This window comes from Nipponia nippon, unplaced genomic scaffold, assembly GCF_047370975.1.
Source record: "Nipponia nippon isolate SJK-2023a ecotype South Korea unplaced genomic scaffold, ASM4737097v1 scaffold_19, whole genome shotgun sequence".
In the NCBI taxonomy this organism is placed as follows: domain Eukaryota; kingdom Metazoa; phylum Chordata; class Aves; order Pelecaniformes; family Threskiornithidae; genus Nipponia; species Nipponia nippon.
In genome coordinates, this window is record NW_028262335.1 from 4,810,083 (window position 1) to 4,836,513 (window position 26,431).

General features: G+C 43.4%; 2 protein-coding genes across 7 annotated transcripts in view; both read right to left on the reverse strand.

Moving 5' to 3' along the window:
• TMEM201 (transmembrane protein 201) overlaps positions 1 to 1,086 on the reverse strand; it is a 29,417-nt gene extending 28,331 nt beyond the window's left edge. For all 3 annotated transcript variants that reach the window (XR_015704282.1, XR_015704281.1, XM_087755291.1), the window contains exon 1: positions 880 to 1,086. Coding sequence is in view for 1 of the 3 variants with exons in the window: in XM_087755291.1 (XP_087611417.1) it covers positions 880 to 983 (104 nt within the window). In the remaining 2 variants the exon portion in view is untranslated. The remainder of the gene's footprint in view (positions 1 to 879) is intronic.
• An 820-nt stretch (positions 1,087 to 1,906) lies between these two features.
• On the reverse strand, positions 1,907 to 24,639 carry SLC25A33 (solute carrier family 25 member 33). 4 transcript variants are annotated; one of them, XR_015704283.1, is made up of 10 exons: positions 24,502 to 24,634; positions 15,132 to 15,311; positions 11,331 to 11,408; positions 9,708 to 9,808; positions 8,500 to 8,566; positions 6,871 to 7,154; positions 5,888 to 6,193; positions 4,258 to 4,463; positions 3,201 to 3,394; positions 1,907 to 2,027 (listed from the first exon to the last, which is right to left on the reverse strand). XR_015704283.1 is itself a non-coding variant. In XM_087755293.1 (8 exons), the coding sequence occupies exons 3-8, from the start codon at positions 15,176 to 15,178 to the stop codon at positions 5,991 to 5,993; spliced, it is 780 nt and encodes a 259-aa protein (XP_087611419.1). In that variant the 5' UTR covers positions 15,179 to 15,311; positions 15,601 to 15,733; positions 24,502 to 24,639; the 3' UTR covers positions 5,622 to 5,990. The 4 variants fall into 4 exon arrangements, 3 of the variants coding, with proteins under 3 accessions (XP_087611419.1, XP_087611420.1, XP_087611418.1); XM_087755293.1 differs by lacking the exons at positions 1,907 to 2,027; positions 3,201 to 3,394; positions 4,258 to 4,463 and adding an exon at positions 15,601 to 15,733 and having other exon boundaries at positions 5,622 to 6,193; positions 24,502 to 24,639; XM_087755294.1 differs by lacking the exons at positions 1,907 to 2,027; positions 3,201 to 3,394; positions 4,258 to 4,463 and adding an exon at positions 15,601 to 15,776 and having other exon boundaries at positions 5,622 to 6,193.
• Between the last annotated feature and the right edge of the window lie 1,792 nt (positions 24,640 to 26,431).

The window sequence follows — 26,431 nt, forward strand, 5'->3', positions numbered from 1 at the left end:
CTTTTACTCCAACAGAAGCACTCGACAGATGAGCAGGCTGCTCAAGTCTGTTCTGTTATACGGTCCAAAGCGCCTCTTATTCCATATATCCCTACATTCATTTCAAGCTATGCTAGATTAAAATCTGTCAAATTAAGATTTATTCCTTTTACGAGATCTGTATCTTGACTTCTCTCCTGATGCCTTTCAAACCTTGTTTTCAACTGATCTGTTTAAATTTGCTCTAAAGTCAGAAACATTCCGTGCAATTAAGAAATACACGACCAAAGAATTTTGGTGGCTAACTAGTAACTTTGACTTCTGTGCAATCTCCCCAAGTTCTAGCACCGCACTAACCTACGGCCCTCTCCCCTGACTGTTCCCCCTGCAATCACGCTCTCACCTCCAAACCGACCAACACAAGAGGAAAACATTCCCTTTCCCTGCCTCAAACACCTGGGAACGCGAAAGAGGAAAACCCCGACCCTTCAGCGATCCCTGTAGCACCGTTAGCAATAACGCCGGCCTACGGACTGGAGGAAGGGAAATCTCTGAAAGATTCCCTAAGCACAGCTCCCACCGCAGGCAAGTCCCTGATGTTCAGCGCAGGCACACAAAGAGACGAAGCAACTCCAGGGGATACGGCAAAACGCACCCAGCCGTTCGCCTTTTCCTCGCCGCTGACACTCTGGCGGGATCCGCTCCCAAACGCAGGGCGCAAACCCGCGCCGCCCCCGAGGGCGGGAGCCCCGCGCTCAGCCGCAGCCCGGCCCGGTCCCTCCACAGCCCGCCCAGGCCGCTCCCCCCGCCGGGGCGCACGGCGAGCCCTGCGCCCAGCCTTCCCGCCGCCGCGGCCCGCATCCGGCCGGCCATTGTCCGCCGCCCCGCCCCGGCCCCTACCTCCGCACGATGCGGTAGAGCAGCAGCCCGGCGGCGGCGGCGCAGACGGTGACGCCCAGCCCGCCGGCGGGGCAGCGGGCCAGCAGCGCCCCGGCTCCCTCCATGCCGCTCCCCCCGCACGGGCCGCTGCCGTCGCTCTGACCTCGGCGGCGGCGCTTTGTACGCGGCGCGGCCGCCCCTCCGCCGCCGCCGCTCCGCCCCTCCGCCGCGGCGGGGGCGGGCAGCGTGAGTCACGGCGCGGGCTGCGCGGCGTGAAAGGCCGGAGTCGTGCGGCGGCGGCGTGAGTCAGCGCCGCAAAGGCCGAGATCGTGGCCGCGGAGGCGGGGAGCGGCCCGCCGGGCTCCCTGCCCTTCCGGGGAGCGAGGGAGGGGCGGCAGGCCCGTCGTGCCTGGCCTGGCGCCGCGTTCAACCAGCTTGTATTTATTTTTTTTTCTTTCTTTTCCTAAATTTAGACGCGGGACTGTCTGCCTGTCCAACGCAGCTCCTTTTAGGTGCCGGGCCTGCCGGAGCGGGAGCCCGAGAAGCCCCGGTGAAGGGCGGCTGCAGCAGCCGGGGACTGAGGCTGCCAACAGGCCCCAGCCTGGGGAAGGGCGTTCAGAAAGTACACCCAGGAGGATCTCCCCCGAGGGCCGCTTGCACAAACGCAACTGGAAAGAACGGGGTCTACAACAAGGCAGAGAACCGGCAATTCGATTTAACGCACGTTTTTGAGGAAAAAACTGGAGAATTATAGAAACGAAACAGGGACAGAGGAAGAACAGTTCCAAGAGAATAGGTTCTCTATCAAGATGTACTTTCCTACCAAACGACGTAGTTGTCTGGGGAAAATGGAAAATCCCTCCAATTACACTGCTCTGCCCTCCCCACTGATTTCAAAGCACAGGGTATCGCCCTTCTGCGGCCCCCGATCACCTTCACCCTGTACACCACGTGCTGCGAGTAACATCTCCGGTTAGCCAAGGGATAGCGTGGCAAGCAGAGCAGGAATTAAAGCACAGGGCAGTTTGTTACCTGCGAGCCAGAAGCTGAAGGCTGCTGCTCTGGCCTTTCCCTCTCTGGACAGATTGATAAACAATGCAATTTTGCAGAAAGCCCTCAGGTCTCTGATGGGGGTAGTTCCCAGGTCAGACTTGTGCAGAAGCTCTCCCCTAGAAAGCAAAGCAACACCTATTTATGCTCTGCCCCTCTCAGCACGCATGGGGGGGATTCACTGTTCTTACAGAACTGGAAGCAGTTGGTGCTTTGACAGTCATGCCCTGCTTTTACATGAAGGTAAGAGGCAAGACCTCTCCAAAATACGAGACTGACCCTGCCTCAAATTGCATGGCCATTTTCCTGTTTAAAAACAAAAAACCCTCTCAGCACAACAGACAGAACTGCTTAAAATTCAGGAGAACCAAGTTGTGTTAACATCATGTTTTTAAAAAGCCACAAATGGAAAAGCTCTTCATAGACAAATATTTGTACTAGAAGTAAGCTGTACTTCTAAGCTTGTCTTAACTGTGGTTGGGGTCTTAACTGCTCCATTTCTATCTCCACAGATTTAACCATGGAAATTCATTATATGGAATAACAGTGACTATTTCCTCTTGATAAATGCGAGGGGGACATAATTTTTTCAGCTCTATTCCATTGTTTAGCTCAATTATTTAAGGATTATGAGACCAAACGATAGGGAAAGGAGGAAGAACAACCCAGTCACTTGGCACATCAAGCCCTTCCGCAAGTCCTCTAGGACTTAAGTACTTGAGATCTTGTCTGTTTTTTCTACACAAGTCCCTCCCCCTTCCTATCAACTGTATCTGCAGTATCGGTCCAACCATAGATGCATTGTTTACCAAAGGTTTCCTCCTTAAAGGAGCTAATGAGGGACTTGTGCAAAACAACAATAAATCATGGTGAGGGGCACAATCACAATACAAGCATGTATCACAACCATCAGTAAATGCAGATAATTTTGAGGGATATCAAGGCAACCATGGATACCTAAAGGGAGGCAGTAAGTCCTATAGTGCAAGGACTTGAGAAGATTAATGTCTACATCTTCAAATGCCTAAGAAATGCTTCCAAAGCTAAATTAACCAACATGAGTAGCTCATACTGTTGTAGCAACAGAGTGTTTGTAATTTCAATTTAACTGTTAATTTATGAATGGGAGCAGACTTGGTGCTGGTAAAGTTAATGGAAACTTTGTGGTCACTTCAGGCAAGACCATAGTTTCATCACCTTACTGATAATTAAGCTGTAAAGGGTCTAGTAATGAAGCCTAAACCTGGAGGGAAACTGCCCAAGAAATTCTAACCAGTAACAAATTTACCTACCTTCCATGAAATTGACTTTCTGTGGAAGCTGGAGAAGTGGGATGAACAGGCATTTTTCTTTCACAACCAGAGAAAGGCTGGTTATTTTTAAATTCAGATATCCCTTTGGAAGAAAACTACTTCAAATTCTTCCCTCTGGTAATAGGCTTATTCCATACTCGGTGACATAAATGGGATTGCTCACAAAGCATCACCTAAAAATATTAGCTCTTTACAGGGTTAAGGAATCAAGGGTTAGTGAATTTTAAACATTCTAGTAGAGAGAAGAAGGGAAAAGGAGTAAATTATATTAATTCAGAAATTCTATTAGCTCCTAATATAGCTCATTAACCCCTATCAAATGAAGACTAATTCTGTCAGGGTTGGTAGCAAAGCTTAAAGAACAATAACAAAAATCCAGCAGAATTCCTGATTTTCCATCAGATTTAGGTAGAACAAAAATTTGTTCACTTTTTCTTGCTTTCTCTCTTACCAAGTCCCAGACTCCTTAGAAGGGTTTGAGTTCCCTCCCCTCATTCTTAAAAGATATCAGCAGTCTACACATTCGACTAACATTTTAGAAGTGAGCTCGTGTACTCTAAGTACAGAGGAATACTAATTTAAGAAAGCAAATCTCAGAAAACGTTTCAAAGTAGCAGCACAAGTGTCCTAGTTCTCAAAAATAGAAACAGCACTGTATGACAGTTTTGACTCCTATAGAGAGACTGAAGCTTTTGCTGCTCATCATCTCCATAAAAAAAGCCATGCCAATTTTTAGTTACTCAACTGTTTCCTATTTTAGCTTAGGGGTAATGTGATACGTTCTTTTCAGTAAGGCATAATAGAAATCAGTTATTTTTGCAGTTTTGCCTCATAATGAGGTATACACACATTCTACCCTCTTTGCACTATGCTCTTCCATCACAGTGATGTCAAATATGACCTCAAGTACCAGTCATCAGCTAGGTTCTGATAAGAACAAACATGAAGGTTTGCATCCAGTTATCAACCCATTATATTTCTGCAACAAAATACTAGCCTGAAAACTTTATCTTTTATAAAAGACAGCCCTACTCACTACTAGGCTGTTTCTTAATGCTCTGCATGATCCTTCCAAGTCCAAACACCACCTCTGCTGCATAGGGTCCTCGAAGCCAAAGATGTCCGTAAACACTTGTTTATGCTCAAGAACTCAACACCTGCTCAAATCCTGAGAAGCTCACTGTTCAGTTCCACAGCAGGGAAGACTGAAGCTGGGCTCAAATGCTGTAGTGTTTGTCTCAGCTGCCAAAGCAAATGACACTAATGAATAGGAGAGCATAGTATGGCCAAAGCAAAGCACAAATTTACCTATTTGAGTTCTAAAATATATTTTATCCTGCACTATCAGTAATTATTCATATACAATACTTCAATCACAAGGTACTGCTGCAATACAAGTGTTAAAGAGACTACTAAAATTAAAAGCATATTCTCCTATTTATGAAAGGACTAATCTTAAGTATGCAGGATATTTGATTTATAACTGAAAGGTAAGAACTGTACCATGACTACTGTTGAAGAATACCCCTTTGATATTGTGTCTTTGAAGGGGAAGGCAGATATCCTATCTATATGAAACACGAGAACTGTTCAACAGGCTGCACTAAGCTGGCGAATCCTTATTTCCTTCAGTAAGAAAGCAAGTAATGACATAAAGAAACTATTTACATAGGCTGTGGAGTTTTTGGTGTTAACGCCAGTGACATGCCCATGAGATAACATAGCATCTCATCCCCATCAGAAGCACTGCTCTACAAGGACATCAAATCAAGAGGGACGTATTCCCAAGTATCATATGGTAAAGCAGAATCCAGAACTGCATTTATAGTCTATAGTCTTTGGGACCTATCTCATCCTCTCTTCCACTCTCCAGACCCCTAGCACTGAAGTATAGGGAAAACATAACACAAAAAAGCCCCACAGTAGTAAAAGGCTGAGGTCAGGATACATGACCACGTTACTGCATCTCACGGAATTTCCGCACAGCAGCCAGGCCACAATCGCTGACTGTCCTTATGCTCTCAGTCCTTCACAAAAGCAAGGTCTGAAAGCAAAATCCTGACAGATCTGTTTGCACACACATGTATCCCAAATGCATTGGTGCACACAGTACTGTAATCAAATTTTTACTACAAGCCTCCCACAATCATATTCCAGCAACACTGCCAGTGTAAGTGGCTTTTCTAAGAGATTCTGGTATGCATAATTCATACCATCAAAACAGAGAAACATACTACAAGGTTGTTCTACTTGAACACTCCAGGATGTTCACGCAGCAATGAATAATGCACCTTGAATAAACCAGAAGAACTATCCAAGTTATTTGGGCATTACGCTATTACGGTGCTAAAAAGTGACATGACTCCAGTGATAAGACGACAAGAGTTTCAAATTTCCAAACCAGTTCTTCTCCTGTTTTAATACAGTTTTAATGAACATCAGTCCAAGAGATCACTTGATAGTATGAGGTACATTCCTTGACCACATATGGCTGTGCTTAAGGAAAAGGACAAACATATACTTAAATTAAATAGTGTAATTTAATTTAGTAGCAGTTTAATTATCATTAAGTTAAAAAAAGTTATAATTAACTATTAACGTTAATGACTTGAGACCTTTCAGAAAGCATGAATCCAAAAGGAAATATCCAGCAGGTGGTCACATACTTGTAGTTTTTCCACCACCACTGCCACCTGTATCAGTCTCTTAAAGGACTATTTGTTCAACGAAGAAATTGGTCTACAGTCTGTAACAGGAGTCTTGGCTCTGCTACTTTGCATGGTCTTCTAACAGATACACAATTAACTCATAGGTGGACAACACAATGGCTGTGTTTGGTATCTGCCGGATGAGTTGGGCAAAGAGTCCTCTATAGAAGGCGAGATAGCCTTCTTCACGTGCTACCAGCCGTGCTGTCTGAATGAAAGTCTTGTACTTAGTGCCTTCTTCTCGCAGCCGTGTCCGTATGACCTCTGCAGAAAAGTAAAAGAGAGCCCAAAGTTAACAAGACTTAAACCTTCCCATTGAGAAACATGCCATTACCAGGAAAGAGGATGCAAACCCCAGGGATGTGAAAACCTTCCTGTACCAATTGCCTGCCAGTACTTTCAGCCATGGAATCCTGTACACACTGCCCTTGAGGCAAGAAGCAAAGTTAACGATGAGTTCCCTTTCATGGGGAATAAATGGATTATTTGCTCATCCAAGCTACTACAGAACTAAATGCTTCACTGATGCTCACATAATCAATATTGCTCTTTCTATATAACATGATAATATTCACATCTATCCAAAAAGAATAACACTGCTCAGCCCACAAGTGTTTCGCACCACTTGATCACAGAATCCGAGAGGCTGTGGGTACTCCGCTAGATGAGGCTACTAGCGAGAACAGAAGCATTAGGCATTCGATTTCTTTCTGGCATTTTTTGAGTTGTTTTTAAACTAGGAAGTCCCAATCACCAACTATGTGGCTAACTAGGAATGGTGGCACCAGTACTGAAAATGTCAATGCATATGCACACGCCGCAGTAACGTGCATTTGGCCATTCAAACGACTAAGAATTTTACAGCCCTAAACCCCATCATTCATCTTGGATTACAGGCAACAGCTGTTTTACTGCAGTCATAAATGGAAAAGTTAACATACCGTGTGGATAAGCAATACAAGAGGCACAGCCCTTGGAAACAGCAGCAGCAAACATCAGTCCAAAGAAGTTTGTCGAGTTCCTTTCGGTCCCATTAGGAGGAGAAGGGGGCAGTTGGACTTCCTTTAAGTGCTTTTTTAAACTTTCATAAATAGCAAAGCAGATAATGGTCTCAGAAATCCCAGCATAGGAGGCGGTCAGGCCCCTATAAAAGCCGCGGATACCTTCTGTCTGGTAAACATATCTAGCACACTGCAAAGCATTCATTGGTTTTGAACCCCTGACTCTAAAAAACAAACAGAACAGAGCATATAATGAGCCCAGAAAAAGAATTAATACTAAAAAAACAAAACCACTCATGGCTTTCAATAGTTTTTATAACTACAGAAATGGTACTCTGCCAAGTTTTACTCCAAAACTCTTCTAGGAAAGCTGCATAGAGCAGGACTATCATGCTAAGAGTGCACACTTGGCTTTGCTAGTTCATTAATATGTACTCATAATAATTCTTTCAGCTCAAGTTCTATCCAGTCTGTCACAGTTCACACCAATGCTTTAAAAGACAATAAGCATTGAAGAGACACTGCTTTGTGTTAAACTAGTAATTCCGTTTAAAGCCATCTTCAGCAGGCCAAGAGACAAGAGGTCTGCTACATGAGAAATGATACTTCATTTTAAGAGGCAGCACTCAGTTCAAAGGTGCCACCCTGTGAAGTGCTGGAATTAAGTCCTATAAGTTATTTATAAGTTGTGGTGCCTTAAAGGATCCTTCTTATCTGACCTAACATGTCCTTTCAGGCAGGAATTTCCATTCTAAGCAGTTACATTATTAGCCGAGTCCCTCATTGCTTCGATATCCACCAGTTACTGTGAATCACTCAACTAAAAGATATTACTGTCAAATTCCCTCTCTGTCTTCAGGAGGTATGGTTAACAGCAATACAATGCTGAAGGAAGCAAAAGAACATTAAACCACTGCAACAGATTCTTATTGCCGCTAGAATGTTTTATGACACTAAACTAATGTGGCTTCATTACAATTTAAAAACATCCCCCTTTCTGTTTGCAGCTACCTAGCTGTGTATCAGTAACCTTGGTCTGTTGCAGTAACACACACGTCTGAACGATCTAGGATCAGTACCGGTGATGTTGCCAAACGGGACACAGACTGCAACCTCATGCTCGGCCTCCCACATGAGCTCTTCTGACCTTTCCACAGCCTCTATTACTGCTGCATCAAAGCATTTTGGTCCTTGATATATTTATCCTCAACATCAACCCCTGAAGTACAGAAGATTGAGAGAATCCGAGAGAAAATTAATGCTATGCCCAACTTTACTTAAGGTTTACAGTGAAACCAGAAACTGAACCTAACTCAGCACTCAAGGCAACTTCCACATCCTTCTCAATAGTAACTGTGCATCAAACTGAAGTAGGACACATGGAACCTTAACCTTTAATCTGACCAGGCAGAAGCACGGTGGCTTGAAAGGTGGAACAGAGTCAGGGAAACAACTGGGCAAGATCTATCAAAGTACAAAGAGCCATGAGTAAAAAATAGGAAAGTTCAGTTTTCCAGAGGCTCCCTTAGCCACTCAGTGGCATCCAACCTCCCTCAATCAGTTACTTACTTCCGTTCCAGTTGCATTCTGGTTTTTACCATCCATATAGGATTCATCAGGGAATTTGTGATAAAGGCTGAAAAAGAGAAAAGAAAGCCAAAAGTTTAGCTGAATCCAAGCCAGTGTATTGCCATGGAAAACATGAACTTTATACACTGTGCAGTGAGACAGTTCTAGTTAACAGCTCTATCCAGAGGCTTCAAAAGACAGGCAGGCGCGTAGCTTATAATCTCTCTCTTGCCAGAGCACCATCTCATGTTAAACTTCAGGAGGAGTCGACCTATGGCCTTGGAATTTCTTAAAGGATTCTTCCTTTTTGCACCTATTTTAATATGTACTTCATGTGTACTAAAGAGGGCTGTAGACAAGCTACCTTACTTACTGACTGGGTTTTAGAATAATAGAGAAAGGGAAACCTATGGGGAAAACACTCATGTATTGGTCTCGTGTTTTCCCCAAGGCTCTAGGTGGTGCCATTGAGACATCTCATTAACAGAATCCACCCATAATTAAGGGTTAGTTTGGGAAAGATTATTTTTAATGATCACTCTGGTGACTGATGGTTGAACTAGTGTATCTCTTCTGCAGTATTTTTCCTACAAGAGCAAACTATTTTCCCCATCCTGGTAGGAAAAATACAACATCCTAAAACAATTTGGATAAAACAGTATCAAAAGTTTGCTGGTGTCTACTAATATTTTTTCCTTACATTCAGAGACATTACCATAGCATTGCAGTTGGAAAAAAGTTCATCCCAAGTTAGTAAACAGCAATCTAGAAGTATTTCAAAGTGTTGAACAGGAAAACAGTTCCTCTTAGACAATGGAAGTTAGGAGCTAGCAAACGCCTGTTTTCTGGCATATACAACCTCAACCTAAGTGTACATTTTCCATATGCGGCACATACTGGCCTCTGTACTCATTCATATACCACAGTTATCCAGAGCTGTCAGTCAAGACTGGTGTGTTATCCTAGGCCCTGTACAGACAGACTGAAAGTCCAGTCCCCGCCTTATGATTCATTCTATTCGTTTCCTAAACATCGAGAGGGATAGAAGAAGTCTTGTAGCAACAACAGCTTGGAATAAATACTTTAAAGAATTAAGGTGCATCCCAGAGCCACACGGATAGCAATGCATGTATTGCCTGCTGTTGGCGAGGGGCTGCACACTGGGCTATTGCTGCAGACCATACAGAAGGTTAATTACAAATACATACCTGCAGAACCTGCAGAACAGATGTGCACAATGTTGCTGTTGGGCACAAAAATGCCATTAAATCGCTCCTTGGCTTTGGAGTAGCACGCGAAATAGACAGCTCTGTGCAGAGAGGGAGAATGAGAAGAAAAGCAAAGCAATATACACAGTGTCAAATTAGACACATTACTGTTCTTCCCCCTGTCCCCCCAAAAACAAGACTCTCTCTCCAAAGAGGCCTCCACGTGACTACTTCCATCTACAAGGACACAGGTTGGTTGGTTATTTTTCTCCTTACACTACAGTGTCACTACCTGACTTGACACCCACAGGGCAGAAATATTGTACCTTCACACCAAGTCTGAGGTGGGAGGCAACATGGTTTTGCAGACAAAGCAAGTTAGACTGGATACCTACACCAGCTCTGGCATTAAGCACATTTTGTAAACTTGGGAATGTCACTTTCCCACCTTTCCCGCCTATGTCTTCCATAAATTTGTTCAGCACTGTAATGCATTAGCAGCACTTCGTGCTTTGAACACTTAACCCAGGACTGAAAGGAAAATGTTTTACACACCTCAAATCTCTACATAAATGTATAGGACTAGAGGAAGCTCAACTGATCTGCAACAGTCAGTATGATGAGTAAGAAGCTGTCTGAACCAAGTATGTTCAGATCACAGCTCCTTGAAGTGAACTGCTAGAAAAAGGTGGATATCGGTGGCTACAATTTGAGAATTTGCATAAAGTACCTTATTCCAATCTTAGGGAAGAATATGAAGGAACACAAAACACAGCATGAGTGAGTTGCATGAAAAAGCAGGCAGTCTTGGATTCAGATCCCTGCTGCAAAGATTACCTGTACAGAAACAGGATTCCCCGCTTCTGGGGGGAACATCCTACCTACCAGGCAAGAGGCCAGAGAGGGAGTACACCACTCTTCAAGTTCCTTTAACTGGTTCAATTTCAGGTAGAGAACACCTGCCAATTTCCCAATTGCTAACAAGTTTTAACATTTGCTAGGCACAAAGATCTCCAGCCCTGCCAAGAATGGGACAGTCAGAGGCACACGTGGAAACCATTTAGGTGTCTGTAAACAAACTTTGTAGCTACTTTTGTTGCTGCTGTTTCAAAAAACAAACAAACAAAAAAACCCACACACAACTTCGGGGTTATGTGGCAGCAATGCACATCTTTCCCCCTCAGCTGCAGTTTTTCATTTGAGAAGAATTTAGGCAATCAGGGACCAGATAGGTACTCCTCTCCCCTGGCATCTAGCTCCTACTCAATGTTTGGCAAGCACTTTTATGTATTTGCAGTGAAGTAGATCATATTAGAAAAATGCAAATATTAATCCTACAGATTTTTCTGTACTACTCTCTCTTGTTTTCTCAAGCACATGATAGGTGGCTCTGCTATGACTTGGAATTTAAGTGCCTTATTTAATTTGCACCTTCCAGTGTTATACAAGTGTAAAGAAGATTTTTAGAAGTATTTCTAGGTATGTATACCGTGCAGTATACATACACAAATCTCAGTTTACAGATGGGAAAACTTCATGACCTATTCTTTTGAATCACAAATGCACTGCAACATTTGGGTTGGCACCTTAAATGTGTCTTTTAGCAATAGTTTAACTATTTACCTTGATGGTGCAACTCCAACCAAGTTTGGACCCAGCCCTCGGAAGAGTGACCTTGGTCCTTCTTTTTCCAGAATTGACCTTAAAATAAACACAAACAGGGAAAAAAAAAAGATAGTATTTGGGTTAAAAGTTATGCTTCTTGTTGTGTCAGATAGTCAAAAGAACTGTACAAAAGCAATGAGTATTAATTGTGAAGCTGTTAGCTTTTAAGCTACATAATATACTTGAAAATTAGCAGAATTACATACTACTGAACAAAAGCCGCTATACCATAAAACTTCAATGCACTACAGGCAAATGTGTGTCATATGGCACAAGGTTATAATTCCCATTCTTTGAAAGCTGTCAGGAATTGAATTAAAGTTTCATGGAGCATCCAGTGATAGTTGACTCTGAGGAACAAAGAATATTTTTGGCATTCTCTGTTTCTAAGCAATTCAGGATTTTGCTTCCTGTATAGAGACGCGAAAAAAAAAGAAACCTTTTTCCCTTTCACAATTACCTAGTGATGTGTTTTTTCCCCAGAGTGAAAGCTGAATGTGGCAACTGTATTACAAGCTATGTCTCCCCAGGTAGTTCAGGGATATCTGGGTTTGAGGGCATTCAAAAGAGTTCACATCCTCTTTCCCAAGTAAACTCCAACTACAGAGGTACTGCTCTGAATCACTGGTGGGACTGGACTTCATGACCTAAAGCAGGAAGATCACCAAATGATGCTTTCCTGCAGTTCTGCAATTGCTACAGCCCAGGTTTCCAAAGCCATTTCCACCCGTCGTCCCTCACACCTTAGAAGGCACGCGGGGCTAGGACTTCTCTGAAGAAGACAAACTGTTTGGACAGCTTCCCCAGCAGCTGCCAAGTTCTGTACAATACCTTGCTGAAGGGCCTCATTAAAAAATACTTATCTTACAAATTTCTTGCACTACTAACAGCAGACATATTTACAAAGACTAAAACAACAGCCAAACACTAGTAAACAGCCAAGTATTTACCAGTGAAAGCCAGGTACAGTCCAGTAATCACTGGGATTTCAGTGCGCAGCAATCTGTTAGACAGCAGCTCTCTTAACTGAACTCACCATGTGAAAACCACGCAAGAAAATCCAGATAACACCGGGCTCCATGGGTAGTTCACGTGCACCTGTTGGAACTGCCAATTTTTTAGAATTTGCTTTCTAGGTCATTAGCACTGTTGAGATTGTTCCCCACAGGTTCCAAAGCCAAGCTCATTAGTCAGAAGAAGATATAGGAGCTTCTGAAACACTTTCTGCAGCAGAGTTGAACTTTTTGTGTAAACTCCAGGGCTGAGTGTCTCCAAGGAGACAGATCCACCAACTACTTGTTCTTTGTCACTTAACAGTCACGACTGCAGATTCCAGCTGGGGTGACTCATCAGAACCTCAAATGGATTAGACAAAAACAGCCCGTCCTTCTGGAGTGCTTTCTATTCAGCAGTGGGCTTAACCTGCCCTCCTGAGTACCTACTGTCTTTCTATTTACAGCAGTTAAGGGGCTTTCATATTCAACACCTTTAACTCTTACAGAGCAGTTTTATGTGTAGGGCTCTAATGGCTGCTTCTTTAGCCATACAATTTTCCCAGACCAGAAGGCCCAAGTCATATCCAGTTTGGCAATGCATGCATGACCAGGATTGAAAAGAGGATGGAAGAGGAAAAGCAAGAGACCTAGCTTCACTTCTTTCTTCATACATTTGTATTTTATCAGAAAGGTCATAATGAACAGCATTATCTGTTCTTCATAGATGCTGCCTGCAAGGGAATGACAGCATAAATATTTTGCTCTCACTTCTCTATCCCCTTAAGTAAGCAGGTCGAAAACTTGGTGATACAGGCAGCTGAGCAATTCCTGAAGGGAAATGAAATCAAGATCATAGTCACCAAATTTAATGAGCTTAATAAATATATTAAAAAGCTGACCCAATTTTAAACCATTTCCTCTCTCCCTAAAAAAAAAAAAAGACAATCCCAGAAAAAGATGGGCCAAGAGGATGAATTAAGAGCCTGTGCCTTGAAGTTTTCACTTCCTTTAGTTACAGCTGCCTGAAGTCCAATGCTGCAAGGTGAAAAGATAGCAAGGGAAAGGAGATGAAAATCAAAGGCAACTGGCACTACCTTACATTTTCAGTCACGAATTGCTCTAGACTCACCTCTGAATAGACAAAGAAATGTTTGGCAGGGGAAAGAAGCACTGTTTACAATACAGAAACTCAAGTCCCAGAATGACTCTAGCCAGATAGTTCTGCAGAGAATTTGAATTAGCACTGTACTCTTATATAACTGTGCAGCTTCTCCCCAGGCAATCTGCCAAGCCTGTTGGCCTTACATAAAATCATTCAGCTTGCTTTGCTAGTCATTATTTTCTTTGGCATTTCTGCTACCTGATCTAAACAGGACCTCTCTGCATCACCCCAGGGTGCCCAAAGATCCAAATAAACTCAACCATTTCCATGAGGTCTGAAGCATAAGTTTATAGTGCTTTGATATGAAATACAGTATTAGAGATTTGGACTTCAGAGTTGCTGGTAAAACTGTTCAGCAGTTGTAAGCTAGACGATTTCACATTTCCTCTTCTTTATGAATACACATCTGAAAAGGGAACAGCTGGAGCATCAACTGCTGCAGTCTGAACCACACAGAAGGCTTTTAACAGAAATCCTAAGTAATACAGGTGTAGATGGGATTGATGCATAACAATAATTGGCAAAGACAACATCTAATAGCAAGCAGAGGAGAGCTCATTAAGTCAGCTATAGCTGAGGAAAAGATAAAAGCTTCCAAGGCTCCAATTAAACATTGCATTTTAGTGAGACTGCTTTTGCAAAAAGTGTCCTTCCCCCACTCCCATAAATTTCAGTTATACATCATCGACACAAGAGCGCAGACCAGTATAACTTAAAATATAAGGGAACACAAAATTCTAGCGGTGATCTGGTTCAAACTCATGCTCAAAGCAGGGCCAGCTTCAAAGACAGATCAGGCGCTGACATGCACCCCTAAGTGCAGAGAATCACAAACCTCATTACAATGTTGGTCCATTAAGGTGAAGGAAAGGCTACAGGCTCTCATTTTTATATGACAGTACGAAGAGAGAGCGCTTCAACACAGGAATTAAAACTCCTCTCCATCAAACAGGTAAATAGCATGGGCAGCAATAGCAACAAGTATCCCTACTAGCTACTCAAAGCAAACTGGGAATGGCTCCAGAAAAAGACAGCATATATGGCTTATTCAGTCCTTCAATGATTTGCCAAGAACTGGCCCCAGCTAGTAAGGATTACCTATTCCAATGCTCAAAGGAGACAGTAAACATGATTATTCCCAACAAGAGACAAAGACAACACTTCTCAATGTTGAAAAAGAGAAAAAGCCCTTTCCTCCAGAATATTTTCTGTGATAGTTCCCACAAGCTAAGGCATATCAAGAGTTTACAGTATGTCCTGTGTATTGATTCCTAGGAAGTCATAACTACCAAAAAGCCTAAATGTGAGGAGATGATTTAAAAATAACACCTCCGGACACTTAGATCAATTCACTTTGGAAAGTTTCTAAGTGGTGGAAACCAATTTCTGTGGAAGTTCAAAGGAACTCTCAGGAGTCCTGAATATGTATGTGTTTTTAAAAGAATAATTTATCTTTCTACTGCTGAAAGAAGCAGCCCAACTGACATGAATCCTTCCAGTGCAAGTCTGGAGCAAAATTTGCATTCCGTGTTTGCACAGAGGAATTGAAACTCAGATCACTGATGTCAAGCAACACTGAATGACAGAAGGAGCAGTACTCACTTGAGAACACTAAAGAGCCCAGGTGATACAGATGTTGGCCTGACCATTCCTTCACCACTGATGGTCCCCAGCTGGACTTGTGGGTAGTAGACAGCCCGGAAGGCTAGCTTTGAAGATTGGAGCCTAGTCTTTATTACCTCTAAGGGACACGTAAAGATGGCACCAACTGTTCCTCCGCATCTGTAAAATACAATTTAAACAGAAGACAGAGTCAGGAAAACACAGCTGCACAGATCTGTCAAATCACAGCATGGCACATAAATAAAATCTGAAGACTTGTTTCCAGTTGCTCCACACTGTGGACAAATTATTAGGAAGCAGGGCAGTTTTGACATTAGGCAAGGGAGACTGTTCCCAGGCCCTGGGGGAGGGAGAGAAGGCTAAGCAACTGTTATAATGATCATGTGTAGTGGTGAGATTGGTAAACACAAAGATGATACCCAGCACTAACAAAAAATTCCTGACTGACCATCTGCTGGTCCCGTGTTCCTCCAGGACTTGGAATTCTGTCCGTAAAAAGTTCAGAGGCATCCATGTTTCAGAGGTTGTTGTCCTAAAACAGACAAACCCTTGGACGGAGTTTTCTTGTGGGAAGCAGGAAGCTGGCAGATGAGAACAAGCCACTGGGGATTAGGACACTATAGACTGAAAACACAGCAATATGATTCTTCACTATTTCAGTACTTATGATTAAAACACAGCTGTCTACAGAAGTAGCAAATATCAAAACTACACTAAGTTAGGTCCTCTTAAAAACAACGGATATCAACTACTTTTTTGGGGGTGGGGGGGAAGGAAGCTGCAAGGATGAGAGGGAGGGTGGGAAAACAGAATAGCAGGTCAGAAAGGCTACTAAGGAACAGAATTCCCATGCTCTATAACAGAAGGACAAAAATAAAATACTATACACCCACACGTACATGTGTGTTTATATATACATACACACATAGACACACACATATATCTAAATATATATATAAATAAAGAAGAAATAAATTATCCTATAATAGGCATATACTCAATGTAGTCAGACTGAGCCTCAGAAAAAGCACACCAGGCCAAGAATATAAGGTGTACGAGTCCTAATTTTCATTTTAGTCACTGATCTGGAAAGTGACTGGTCAAACCATTTCTCTCTGCTGCTGTTCCTCTTTGGTAACTGAACGTCCCTTCCGTCAAACTTCACAATTAAACATAATGTTGAGGTTGACTAAGAGGCATCTAAATTTTATTTATCAAACATGCTGGGATTTAGGAAGGCTTAATTAAAGATTTCAGTTTTTTTCCAAGGGCATTTACTACAACTGAACCTATTGACTAGGAAATATTTTCTTTGTTTACACAAGAGTCAAAGCATGCGATTCCTTCAAAAACCTGTGTTTGTGATTTTCCTTAGAAAACACCATGAGTCAACAACTAAACTCTCTTTGATGTTAATGTGAAATTGTAATTTAAGTAGTTTTCCATGAAAGGGAGATGAATTTAAAAAAAAAAAAATCCTTTGTCTTGCACGTAAAAAAGCATGGCTTGCTAGAGTCATAAGAAGTTTGCATGCACGAATTTGGGAACAGAGATCCATAAAAGGACATTAATAAAGGTACTAGCGCATACTTTCTAAAGCCCCATCTATACACGAACTATTTTACTAGGAGACTTTTTTAAACACAAGGAAAATGGTAATTAAAGAACAGCAGAAAAATCCAAGCTGAAGATACATGCTAGTTTATAAATGCTTTATCTAGTACAGCTTGCTTTGCTTGCTGCAACAGTACATCTTATATCAAACAGTAACCATTCTTTGCCAAACCCCTGAAGCCCCTGCACTTGCACTAACAGCCTGGCCACCCTGGCTGTACAACCACAAAAATTAAGGTTCTTTACAAGGTTCAAAAGGACACCTCAGACCACATGGCCAGGGAATACAACTTCCTCACTACAGTTTTCATGTTCTGCGAGATTCTGTCCAAGTACATGATCCCAAACACTACGCTTTTCAGATACAAACGCATCCAACAGAAGAAACTGTATTTTCCATGAGACTGGCAATATGATTTAACACATGAGACTGGCAATATGATTTAACAGCATGCTTCAATTAGTTTCTCCTTTAAGTTCTCGCTTCTTCCTCTCCCCTGCTGAAAGGGGAAAAAATCTAAACTAGGGACAATCCGCACATTCGAAGTGAGAGATACTATAAGAAAGAGCTTTGCCTTCATCCCTTTTAAAACACTCATGCTTTGACTGCTGAATAAAGTCACAAAGTTGTTCATGGAACTAGGTACACAGCAGCTGAAGTTGTGTCATTTGGCTCAGAAATGACAATGTTCACAGAGACCTTATCAAGCCTCTGATTACTTTGTGTACTGAACGAGGGCTTGGACACAATCCTTCTGTTGTGTCAATACTACTCTGGAGGACACGGCTTCAGTTTATCCTTCTCTGTTTTGTCAGATGCATCTCACATTGCTCACACTTCTCCGAAATTAGATCTTGGGGGGGGGGGGGGAAGAGGTCAGGAATGGCTTCTCCAGCAAAACCTTTCCTGTTCCCACAGCTCCCACTTGTAACTCGGAGCAGGATGTGTTTTGAGGATCCTTCTTGCAGATCCCCACTGCCACCTTTCCTACTATGTATACCCAATATAGACACAAGTATGTATAATTAACACCTGACTAAATGGCACACTCAAGAGAAATTGTAAGTCTGTGGGAACTCGATGAAGAGAATTTGATTGCCTTAATTCCCAATTCATTTATCTACCAACACTCTACTAGTGTGTACTCCGTCTTCAGTCCTCATTTATTTCACATTTATGAACATTAAAACAATGCTTTCACAGTAACTATTCATAAATTCAGAACACAAACTCCATTTGCTGTTTCTGAAGTACCAGCTGCTCAGTCTAGAGTGACATCTTGCCATACAATTTTTTAGCCTCTCTGGCACATTCCCTCCTGCATCAGCTGTCTTCTTGCCTTCTTAGTCCACTCCTTGCCTTTCAACCTTTTAGTTTGATAATCCAGTTAATTTATGCAGCCTTTAATATTTAAGTACTTCTGGTAATGCCTATGCAATCCTCTGATATTCAACACAATGAGTTAATATCTGCATCATCAGTTTTAACAGCTCAGAGTCTATGTTGTAGGTGCGACATTTAAGAGAAAAGCATTAGCTAACAGAGCAATCCTCAGAACATCAACAGGGTGCATACATTATGTCCCAAATATAAATAAGCAGCAGATAGTTCAATTAAGGACTTTGATGTACTGGGCAGCTTTTTCAAATGAGCTGATTTTCCTCCACGTGGGAATTCTAAGCATCATATCCTGGTGTTGCTCTATTCCCTGGAAAGAAGGCTGAAAAATAACACACTGTGCATAAAAGAAATACTTTGTATTCCTAGAGTGTTCCAAATGCCTGCATCTGGGAAGAAAGGAAAAACAACCAGCCTTCCTCAGCTACATAAACAGCCACAAACCCTGAAAGATTCAGACTATGGATATACAGCCAGATAAATTTAATTTGGGAAAATCTTATGCTGCAATCAAGGCAAAGCCTCCAAGTCTTCATACTGGCTTGAGTCAGGGGTTTTTTTGATACATCAGTGCAGAACTACAGTTCCAAAGATGCTAAGCAGCGTTTACTGCACTAGCTTCTTCCAAAAATCCCAAAGCTATGTCTGAATCTGTCCTTAGTCAAAAGATAGAAACCTTCCCAGAAACAAAACACAATGGTAGAGTATCTGCAACAGGGCACGTGGCAAGCATCTAACAAGAGGTTCCCAGCTATGCTCTGCATGGATCACAGATAGAAAATCTCGGTTCCATGTAAGACACCCGACAATTCGTCAGCTTTGGCCTGTCACTTACTGGCAGAAAAACAGTATTTGTACTTCAGGCTTTGAATGTTACGTGATGGGCCAGGTATATATCGCCATTAGAGCAGTAAAATACAGTTCTCTGCTTTGTGATGTCCAAACAAAGGAACTAAGGAAACTGTTGGTCTGAGAATAAAAAAACACATTTGTGTTTATGTAGATACATAATGAACTATACATCAAGAGCTGCAGAAAACTTATTTACTTCCAGAAAAAGAAAACACTGTCTGAGAAGCAGGCCAAGGATGTAAATCCAGTTCCAATTATTCTCTTGCTGCCAGCTTTCTATCTTTATAAAATCCACCCCCGATATACCAGTGACTTGCATTTCAAACAAACTCTCAGCACCCACTAGCACAATTGATATAGATACCAAGAATCTTAATTAAGATTAGGGCTTACTTCATCTGTCCTAGATTTAATCACTGAACAATATTCTTAATATGAATAACAACAGAAAACAAAAATAAATCAAAATAAATCAAAAAAATCATCCAAATCCTTAATGATCTTTCAGTAGAGTACCACTGACTTTACTAAGATCATGAAGAAAGATGATGAGCTGCTTGGTTAGAGGAATCATAATTTATAACTCAGCCTGACACATTTTGCTGTGTGAGCTTTTGAAATTACCTCCTCCTCTCCAAAGGACTGCAACTACTCTCAACGTTTAACAGTGAATTTTTGACAGACAGGAGTTAAGTGAAACACTTGCAAGAGAAGTGTTAGTGCAAATAGTCTGGCAACTATACTTAACAGACCACTTTAAGAACCAGGTTGACAAGTATATGTCAATTCACGCTTCATGGATAGCACCACATACGGCTTTAAATGTCAAAATATACCTTAGGAAATCATTTGGTACATTGACTGGACCCCTCTGATGGATTCAGAAGCCTGTAGAGCTCCCCGAACACATCTGCAAGACTCTGAATTCAGTGGGACAGCCAGGGATACAGCTAAACCATGGCACTAACAGTGCAGAGTGTTATCGGCTTTCCTGGTTGATGACATAGGATCACGCCACAAAGGCGGATAAAGAAATCCCAAAGTGAGCAGTATATTCACAGCAAGCATGACAAGTTTTAAATGAGATTGTATTTGCAACAGGAATTTCATTCTGTTTTTCTAAAACATGCCACATGCTCTAGCACAACACGCATGGCATAAACAGCAAAGCGGGTTACATCTTTGATATTTCATTACTGCATCATCATGACTGTAAACAAAACAAGCAGCTGCATTCTCGGATGCCATAGACAATTGAGTACCAAAACAATACAGACTGTTCCTAATGTCTCAATTTTGAGCCATTAAGCATGCAATAAATATCCAGCTAATAACATTATCATCAGGTATAGATATTCCTGTAAGTATTTACTCTGTTCCTTGAGCTGATAGACTTAGTGCATTGCATAATACACATGAGAACCTAAACTAGGAGGAGGGCTGGAAGACACTCAGTCTCCTCATCAACTTTAGCTGTCCTGGACCACGCACAGTATAGCAGACACATATACTTCAGGTGAAGACTGCTTCTCTCCATTTTACAAATGGAAACATTATTTCCCAAATGGTTTGTCAGCATTAGCACATCGCTTAACAATTAACATTGGTGGGGAGCAGTATTCCAGTCCCTTTCCCCACAAGTCGTTTGGTTACTAATTTAGGGAGTAACTTTTCTTTAGTTCTGTGACCTCTACTAGACATTCAGGCAAACCCAGGTCAAATTCAACACCTTAAGCACGGCTCTCGGCAACCTAGTGCATCAAACACCTCTCAGCTGCAACTGAAACAATCAGCCCATGCCCACGGCAACAGACATCACTATCCCCTCAATTCAAAGCAGCCCAATGCCACCAACCTTCCCAAAGTATGCTTCCAACTCTTTTACAGGTGGCTTAAGCAAGCTTTGGTATCTAAGGCTGCTTTTCGGAGCCACAGCAGCAAGGGAGTTATGGACTTAGGCCTTACCAAGACAGAAAAAATGTCACAAACATGGTTTTATTCAAACAAACAGCCCCCCCAGTTTGAACCAAACTACTAAAGAATACATATCACACAGTACCTATATGAAAGCAAGATAAAAAGTTTGTTCCCAGTTTTTGCTCTTTGCCAGTTCCATGAAGGGCACTGCAGCCTCTAAATACCACTTCTTAGCAAATCCCTGTAGTAAACAGTATTACTCCAGCTGGAAAGACAACATGGAGTGACCTCTGCTGCAGCCTAGGCCAAAGTTTTTCCCAAACAAAAATAAGCAACAACTGCACTGACCTCAACAGGGAAGCAGGAACCCAGACTTGTAAACACACTTACATCTGTTGTGCAACTTAGGCATCATTCTCTTTGCTGCTTATGAAACCTTCCCTGCCCTCAGAGTCATCTTCCCATCAAAACGCCAAGACTCCTTGGTTTGCTGTTACTATTGTACGCCTTAAAAGGAACTAATAGAAACAAAAGGAAGGCAATGAGTCTGTCTGCCTATAGTAAGTCGGCTAATAGAAAGCCATCTCTTTCAACAACTGGAGAACACTTTCTAATATTCAAGTGCATTTCATCGCTCCTAGCCTCTGAAGTATTAAACACTTCCATTCTGGCCATTAAGATTATCTGAGGCTGGCCTGCCTTTTTTGTGCGCACATAAGGATACTGTATTACAGCTTCTTAAGCTGACACCGCACTCCATCCTCACTTTCACAGGAAGCTACTGTAATACCCATAACGTCTCTATCAAAATTACTTCAAGTGAACGGGCTGCTCTTGCTTTATCTCCAAGAAATACTCTACAATTGAACAAAGGTTACATCTTACACAACTTATAAAGTATTCTGAACTTCCAATACTTTCTTCTGCTGGAGGAGTAATTTCACCCAAGGTCCTGGTTCCGCAAACAGCTTTATGTCACAATACAACCCATTTATAATAATAGGGTTCTCTGAAAGGAAGTGCAAAGGCAAAGGTATTTGAAGGACTGAGGAAGGACCTCAACAAAGACTATTACTCAAGCACTAACACGCTAACAATTCTAAAATTCCTTTGATGATTTAATAGATGTAGCAAAATATTATCACAGCTGAGCTCCTTTAATCAGATTTTATTGAGCAGGCATCCTTTACCACTACTACTACTAAAAACTGAAACACATAAGGCAGACATGGCACAGAGCCTCATATCTAATACGATTTGGGTTTCTAGCTTGCCTATCGGCTGGCTGGTCCAGCACCCCTCCAAACACATCACGTATTTCCCACTACATTTCTTACATGTAGAGAAAAGTACTTTAATAGCTTGTGCAACAGTTCGAAACTGATGTTCCATTTCTTGTTCTATCCAGCGAGCCCTAAGAAGTCTGCATTTCTCACGTGAAAAGCAGAGATAATAGCATTAGTAAATATGCACACATACAGGATATGGAATTTCAGGGCCTTGAACAGGGAACCACTCTGAAATAAACCGTTTGGATCGTGGGTGGGTGTGTGGTGAACCAAACACTTTAGCGTTGGCTGGTGCATGAGAAGACTAAATTTGCTGTCTCATTTTCCTTTCTGTAACATCACAGCAAGATAAATGATGGTACATTTTTCCGTGTCTCTGTAAATAACAAGACATGCAGAACAAGAATCTGGTCCAGCAATGAACATTTAAAGGCCTGTATACCCTAAAAGACCACCTCTTTCCTCTGTGCTGTATTTTCATCGCTGCTTTAGAAATAGATCAATCTTATTATACCACAGTGGTCAGGAGGATATTCCCTGCTGTGTTTCCATTCTTTCCCCCCATGCTCTCTCAAAAACAGATCAGACCTGGTGACTTCCTAGGCACGCTGCAGAAAACGGTTGTTTACTAGGATCCATAGAGAAGGTAGAGGGTACGTTAAATGAGTAAGAAAGATGCTGATCACCCAGTACTAGATTAAAACACTGATGAGGTTAAAATTCCTATTTATTTATAGTCTGATGAGTTATGTGAGGACACCTAGAGTTCTGGATGGGCACTGTTACTATCCAAACAAGTTGCATGTGTACGTTCACGTCCAGTTTCTGTCACAGGCTCCAGGTACTACTGTAATGCAAGTGCGGGAGGCAGGGGAAAGAGAGGACTTAAAAACAACACATAGTATCCAAGTAGCAGAAGGGCAGCATCTCTGAAAAACTTAGCTTTGTTGGGTTTAGTATTATATTAAACAAACTTACTGCTCCAGGGACATGTCAGAGGAGACTGAAGTCTCCTGCTTAGCAACAGAAGAAACAATGGTCTACTATTAAGCAGGTTTAAACTAACAACAGATTTCACGATGGTTTCCTAACTATCGTCAGCTGACAAGCACTACAGAATATTCTACTACTTAGATAGTTTAAGCCATTAAAAAAAGATTAAAACAAAAGATTTCTGATAAGGACAGAAGTACATACAACAGCACTTACTATCTGCATAAGAGATGATTTTTTTTAATTAATTTTTAATTTACACCATAAAATGATCTTACTGGACAACTATTAAAATTACTGCAATAACTTAATTAGCAAGGCCTTTTAGGAGGGTTTTTGGCTGGTGGTTTGTCAGTTGGGGTGGGTGAGGTTGTTAATTCAAGCTTTTACCACAACAAAAATAACAAGTTTACAACTCCCTGGAAGAACTTAAAAGAAGTGGCCTGGCATGCCTGGTCACTTACTCAGAAGTACCAGGACCTTCTCTAACTCTCTTTCCCCCCATCCCTTTTCAGAGTACTTGCTTTTCAGTATAATACATGGATGAGGCAGTTACACAGCCTCCGCTATTAACTGTCACCTACGCAGAGCTTATTAAAGTGTTGTGCGAATGTGTTCCTTTACGAAATCAAGCTACGGTTCATCAAAAAGCATAAAGCCTGCTGTCTGGACAATGCTTTTTGGATGGTACCCCTCAGATCCTGCCTGATTCAGCAGGAGCCACATATGAGGGCAGGGTTTAGTGTAAAGTATTTCATTTAACGGAGCTGGATGCCACAGCTATGTAAGATTTTGAAATTATATATAGCTAAATGTCACAGCAGCCCAGCTAACTCTGCCCAGTGCTGACCTCAAGCCACACCATGATCCCTCCCTGCCCCTCCTGCTTGGCTTGCTAAGGATGTATTTTCTAATTCTGGAAGGGCACCGCTTGCCTTGCCCCCTGCACGGACAGCAAGAAGCTTCCCGGCCGTGACTGAGAGGCCGCCCAGGGCACGCAGCGTTCTGAGGGAGACGGTGGAAAAAACGCGGGCTGCGCCCTGCGCCCACAGCCCCGTTTCCCCCTCGCCAGCCGCCGCGCCGAGGGGACGGGACGGGAGGCCACCGGCCCTGCCGCCGCCGGCCCTGCCGCCAACCCGCCCCTCACCCGAGGCAGCAGCCGGGCAACCCGGCGGGGAACCGCTGGCCGCGGGGCCCCCCCGGTGGGCGGCAGCCCCTCCACCGCGGCCCTAACGCCGCGCCCCCGGCGCCCAGCCCAGGCCTCCGCCGCGGCGGCCGCACTCACCCCCCGGCGAAGAGGTGCAGCAGCGTGTTCTCCTGCGGGGCGCCCGCCATGCTGCTGCCGCCGCCGCCGGCTCGGGCCCCAGCTCCGCCGGCGGGAGCTGGAGGCGGAGGCCGGGCCGCGGCGCGCACGTGACGCCGGCGGGCGGTGCGTGATGCGTCAAAAGGCCGCGCGTGACGTCACTGCGGGCAGCACCGCCCCCGGCCGGGCGCGGGGGACGCGCTGCGCTCCGCCGTAGGCGGGCGGGAGGCCGCGGGGCGAGGGAGCGCGGTTCGGCGGCCGGGGAGGCCCCGCAGGGGCCGCGCCGAGGGAGGTGGCTGAAGGGGCCGAGGGGCTGGGGGGACGTGGTTGCTGGGCCTCCCTCCGGCCTGCTCGGCCCCTGGGCCGCGGAGCGTAAGACAAGATGGCGTTAGGAGGCGCGGCGTTAGACAAGACAGAGCAGGTTGTTGGTGCCACTGGTCATCGTAGGTGCAGACAGCACGAGGCGGGGCCGCCACTGTGCACACGTACACATAGTCCTTGCGCTGTCGCCTGCATCGCCATGGGGCTCACAAAGCCCCTCAGAGCGTATCTGTCCCGCGTTTGAGCCAGTGCTAAAGCTTGGATTTGCTGCGCTCAGGTGCACATGTAAGCTAAACGGGCACATAAAGAAAGCTCAGGCTGGGTCCTTTGCAGTGCGAGCCACAGGCATGCACAGCTCCGTCACTCTAAATCCTGTCAGCTGTGGCAGCAACATCTCATGGCAGATAACCCGGCCTTTCAGAATACGTTCTTGAACCACATGCTGCAAGGGTGGATGGGGTAGGCAGCTTGCTTAAGCTGAGACTGCAGGAAGAGCATAGATGTGCCAAACGGGCCAGGGGCATGGAGGCACGGAAACAGGAAAATCATGGTGTGCTGTAACCTGTGCTCCGGCACGTCTGAATGGTGGCATCCAGTGAGCAGTATGGAAATGGTCCTTCTCCCCCCCTAGTCCCCAAGGATTCGAGAAAGGTGAAGCTCTTGTTTATACAAATGGCTCTTCTGTTTTTATATTAAGAACAGAAGAAATATGTCAGTTATTTGACTAATCCAACAAAAAAAAATCAAAAGTGCTGTTTACATATTCAAAGCCTGCAGCTTTCCTCCAGTCCTTTGAATGCCCTGGGGGGGAAGCTCAGACATCTGCACTGCCAGTGATCTGCTGAGTATTTCTGAGAGGTGGCTCAACAATAATCTTCAGAAGTATTTGTATTTAAGGGACATACGACATGAGGCTTTTAAAGTTTACACTTGCCTAAAGTCAGTGGAAGAACTTTGGCCCAGTGCAGTGATTTACACTCATCTGTAGTATAGATGCCATCAGTTTATATGCTGTGGGTTAATTTCACAGCCAGGACATTTAAGAATGCCTGGCTTTCAACATTAAAGTTAAAATCCCAAAGAAAACATAAAAATCTACAAAAAGACCCTAGGTCTGCATATTTTCCATATACACAAGTTTTCTATTATCTTTGACAACAGGTTTGAATAAACAGCCTCTTAGCTTCAATTCACATCCAGACATGAACTTCACTCCTGCCTCACGGCACAAACCAAACTTCCCAGTCCTAATACTGCTTGGTGCTGCAGTTTGAAATCTGGGTGTGCACATTCCCAGCATTTAGACTTCAGCCTACTCAGAGGAAAAAAATGGCTTAAGGGTTAAAACCAAGAGATGAAGCAATACCTGGGTCCACACTGGGGTCAGTGCTGTTTGGGTGTGCCTGTCCTGGATCCTCAGTCTCCAAAGAACAGCCCTTCTAGACCTTTCTGTTTCTTTCTGAGGTGATGGTGATGAATCCTACAGTGCTATAAAGAATGGTTGCCCATAAGTGATCTTGTGAAGAGTAATGATTTACTGAAGCAGAATCAGTCTAGTGGACAAGGGTGATGGCATCCCTTGTCTACAGAG

Coding starts and splice junctions, on each gene's coding strand:
- SLC25A33 (XM_087755292.1), bottom strand. CDS start 24,551: ATGGCGGGCGCCCCGCAGGAGAACACGCTGCTGCACCTCTTCGCCGGG. Junction 9,809..11,330: donor GTTGGAGTTGCACCATCAAG/GTAAATAGTTAA, acceptor CTCTCTGCACAG/AGCTGTCTATTTCGCGTGCT. Junction 8,567..9,707: donor CTGTTCTGCAGGTTCTGCAG/GTATGTATTTGT, acceptor TCTCTTTTTCAG/CCTTTATCACAAATTCCCTG.